The sequence below is a fragment of the Telmatherina bonti genome, assembly GCF_933228915.1.
Source record: "Telmatherina bonti genome assembly, chromosome: 6".
In the NCBI taxonomy this organism is placed as follows: Eukaryota; Metazoa; Chordata; class Actinopteri; order Atheriniformes; family Telmatherinidae; genus Telmatherina; species Telmatherina bonti.
In genome coordinates, this window is record NC_136624.1 from 21,524,600 (window position 1) to 21,528,807 (window position 4,208).

Consider the following 4,208-nt stretch of genomic DNA (forward strand, 5'->3'; position numbering starts at 1 on the left):
CCACACTCGGTCATTTCAATCTGGAGGTAAGGCTTGTGGTCATAAAAAAATCTGTTCAAAACTGGAAATAATAAAGACATAGGCCTACTGTAGGCCTAAATGATTTGTTTGAATACAACAAAGGGGGGAAAAGACCAGTATATGCCTAATTTGGTATCAGTCTTATCAGTTAATGTCTTTCACTGCGTCATCAATGTGCCAACGGTCGGGCTCGAGACGTTTCAACGGTAACGTCACAAACGTCTGAGAACCAGTGGCAGTTTACAGCTGGAGACAGAGAAGTGGCGACTTCGGTGGTTTTATTTTACTTTTTCCTACTTGAAAATGAGAAATGGCACAAAAAACAAATGTGTCCCATCGGAGATTTTATCGCCAGCTCCAGTTTTGGTAAGATCACAGTGAACCTACAATGTTCTTCTACACAAGCTAAAATAATTGGTAATGAGTAGTGAAGTGTCTAGCCAACGGTAACGGTTAAGATATCGTCTACTGTTAATAAAGATATAAGTAACTTCAATTTCCTGCCTAACTGATGCGATTAAAGGCATTTGTAAGTCTTTTAGATATGCGAAAATCCAAAAGTGGCGAGTGGGCAGCAACTCTAGACAGCATGGGTTAGACATGTCGCTGGTGTTAACCGGCTGACGCCGATTTAGACAGTTGGCAACTGCGCTGCATGAACTGGCACATGCCACTAACCCTTTCGGCGCTGCAGTAAATAACTGGCTCTTTTCTTTTCTTTTCTTTTCTTTTCTCCAAGCAACAGTTTTCTGTTTAAAGCAGATGTTCATATTGCACAACAGCGATGGGAATTTATCTGCTCAAAATAGTAGTTTGTTTATTTTATCTAATAATGCCTGAAACGTCTTCATTTAGAAGTATTTTTATATAAATACTGATGACAACAATTGGTCGTTTTGCTTATTTACAATTATATTGTATACTGAATCTCAGCCTTTTTGTTAATGGTTCAGTTTTTTTTGTAGATGAATTTGTTAAGGGAACATATGTCCCAAACTGAACTAACCTGCCCACAGTCCAGACCTTGTACCAACTAACAGCAGCCAACCACCAGCTAAAATCCTACAGCAGAAGAAAGAATGCCATGTATTAGTAAACATGGTCCTCCAACAATTTTTTACCCAATATGTTGCTGATATTAAATTCAAGATGAATTGACTGTTCTGTTGTGAATGTTTGTTGATGTTTTTGGTTGTTTTCATAAATCATTGCATTCTATTCGGGAAATGTTTGAGATTGGACTTGTGCCCATTGTGTTTTCTGATTTGATATAGAAATATTAAGAGCAGCTAAGTTTTTCCTGAAGTAAAAGAAAGAGGGATATTTTCCTCCAAGTACTTTGATGATGGACACACAGAATCCAAAAGCAAACAAGTATGGATCTCAGGCAAGTATTTTCTATAGCTGTAGGCATGTAGAGTTCAAACAGCTGTTTGCATGTTCACAACTTATTTATTTTTTTAGGCCAAGTATAAGCAGGCAAGAGAGGAGAGGAGAAAACTGCTCACCCCTGCACACAAATACATATTTGATGTCCTGGCTGACAGGTTGTTTCTGACACCAACAGAAGTGGAGGAATTTATTTTAGATTCATCATCTGTAAGTTCTTCCTAAATACATGTTTACATACTTTCTCCTTTTCTTAATTTTTATTAGTTAAATGGACTACATTTTCTTTTTTATAGAATTAATACTAAATATTATTATGCATGTTACATGATAGTGGTTTCTAAAATTGTGAATTTAAAAAGAACATATTGCTGTTATATGAGGACTGAAATCTAAAATTATGATTGAAAGAAGAAATGTCTAACCTACCCAAGCCCAAAGTCAGATGCATAAGTGACACAAAAGGGACTTATAAAGATAAAACCTAATATATGATCAGTCCTTTTGGTGACTCATGATACGTTATAATAGTGTTTTGCATCCTAGATTTAGGTTAGGTGTATTTTTTTTTTTTTTTTTTTTTTTTAAGATTATCTATTCTTTCTGGCAGACACTATCATGATAAGTGTTAATACAGTTTTCCTCTCTTTTTCTTATTTTGCTATTTTTCTTGGCGCATAGCTGTCTGCTTTTGATCATTTCTTTGCTGAAGGAGGTCGGAAAACAATTTCATTTGTGTATCAGGAGGCTGAAGTACCAGGAATAGGTAGGAATAAGTATGGAACAATGCAATTTTAGACTTCAACTTGTACAACAGTGAACTGTCTCCTTTGACAGCTGTTATGCTGGATTTAGATACAACCTACCTAACAACTAAAAAACTTATGTATAAGATTGGCTGAATTGCATTTCCTTAAAAATGTAATAAATTTGAGTCACTTGCAGAATCTTACAGACATATAGCAGTTTTACTGGATGTTATTTAACACAGAATGTATTAACTGGAGTGTTTTTTGTGTGCAAAAAAAAAAAAAAAAAAATTAATACAAAACTATTTGGATTAATTTCAGAGTGTGGGCGCACATATCCTGGAACAGCCGAAGGAGGAAAGGCTTTGAGGTTGTTTTTGACTAAACATTTGGAAAACATATGCCTCATAGGCATTTGCTGCTCATTCACAAGGACTAGATTGGATATTCCTGTGAACCCAGAAAACATACATGAGGTAAGACAGTCTTATCCCTTTTATCGGGCAAGTGACAATTTTTGATCACTTCCGGAGTCCTTCTAAATTACGTCACTGCGGCTTTTTGCGCGATTGTAGAATGATGTATCTTGACCTAGCCAATCAGCGGGGATAAAGCTCGTCATGGGTCACGTGATTGGTCGAATGTCACAACCTCTGACGCGCCAATCTTCATTATTTTCCCGGAAACTGAAAACGCCGGTTGTGCAGCTTGATCCACTCATCCTTTGCGTTTGCATCTTTAAAACAAACCATGGTAAGTTTATAAAACTATCATGTTATATAGTTGAAAAGTAGTGCTACAAAACGCTATCTATGTTGTTTGTGTTATACTTTGTTAAATTGGCAAAATGATCTTGTGAAAAACAAGATCATATATGATTATATTTGATCATATGCCCTAAACAGGTAAAAGTTGACTAGCGTCATCAGTGACTAGTTTTAGTCATATGCCCTGTTTATCTTATAAATCATATTAATCACATTTTTTTATATGAAACAATACAATAACTTCAGATAATATATTACATTTCCTGCCAAATGCTTATGTTACATTTGACAGTGATTTACTAAGGAACAGAAGCCACTTGCAAAAATCATTTAACTAGAAACAGTGAATAAGAGTGATTTTTGATGGTTTGACTATAAAGTTCACTTATATCAAAATTGTACACTTATTGATATTACCTTATTTGTTTTATTGTATTTGATATTATTGTAAGTGATTTTCAAGTGTACAATTTATTATAATTCAAAATGATTTAGTAATTTAACACATAAAACATTAAAATAGCAATAGTAATATCAATTTAATAAATTTATTTAACATTTATTTTGCAGGTTTCAACAAAATTATTCTATGGTTAGATGAAGAAGGTTGCTATTGTTCCAGCCCATCAAACCATCAGTGACAATGATGAAGAGGAAGAAGATGATCTTGAAATGGATCCTGATTTTCTCCCAATCGGCCATAATGTGGACACTCCCACGACAAGAGACATGGTTCCTCCAACCAAAAAGAAGTGGATGGGGCCTGTCGTAGAGGAACCTGATGACGATGGTGAAGACAAAGATGAGCAAGCTGCACCAAAAGCCAAGCGCCTCACCATACCCAACAAGCCCACGCCCAGACCCACCACCTGGAGCATAACTGACCTCAGCAATACTGCTATGCCTGAATATCAGCACTCTGGCCTCGATTTTATTGAAAATGCTTTTGTGTATTTTAGTAGATACTTCACCCCACAAATTCTAAGGCATGTTACTTATCAAACCAACCTATATGCAACCCAAAAGGACATAAATACTACCTTCACCACCAATGAAGAGGAGGTAATGACATTTGTGGGTATTCTTATCTACATGGGTGTTGTGGAGCTACCATCTATTGATGACTACTGGGCCATGGACACAAGGATTCCTCAAATTACCAATGTCATGTAATCAAAGAGGCTCAGGCTATTTAGAAGGCTTGTCCACTTCAACGACAACAACATGATCCTTGACACCACTGACCGCTTCTTTAAGGTCCGATCACTGTTCATACTCCATA

General features: G+C 36.1%; 1 protein-coding gene across 1 annotated transcript in view; it reads left to right on the forward strand.

The window, feature by feature from the left end:
• Positions 1-1,366: 1,366 nt before the first annotated feature.
• LOC306757067 (dynein axonemal heavy chain 8-like) overlaps positions 1,367-4,208 on the forward strand; it is a gene marked incomplete at both ends in the record, with an annotated part of 39,787 nt that continues 36,945 nt past the window's right edge. The window contains 4 exons of the mRNA XM_079242030.1: positions 1,367-1,408; positions 1,486-1,620; positions 2,092-2,176; positions 2,481-2,635. Coding sequence (XP_079098156.1) covers positions 1,367-1,408; positions 1,486-1,620; positions 2,092-2,176; positions 2,481-2,635 — 417 coding nt within the window. The remainder of the gene's footprint in view (positions 1,409-1,485; positions 1,621-2,091; positions 2,177-2,480; positions 2,636-4,208) is intronic.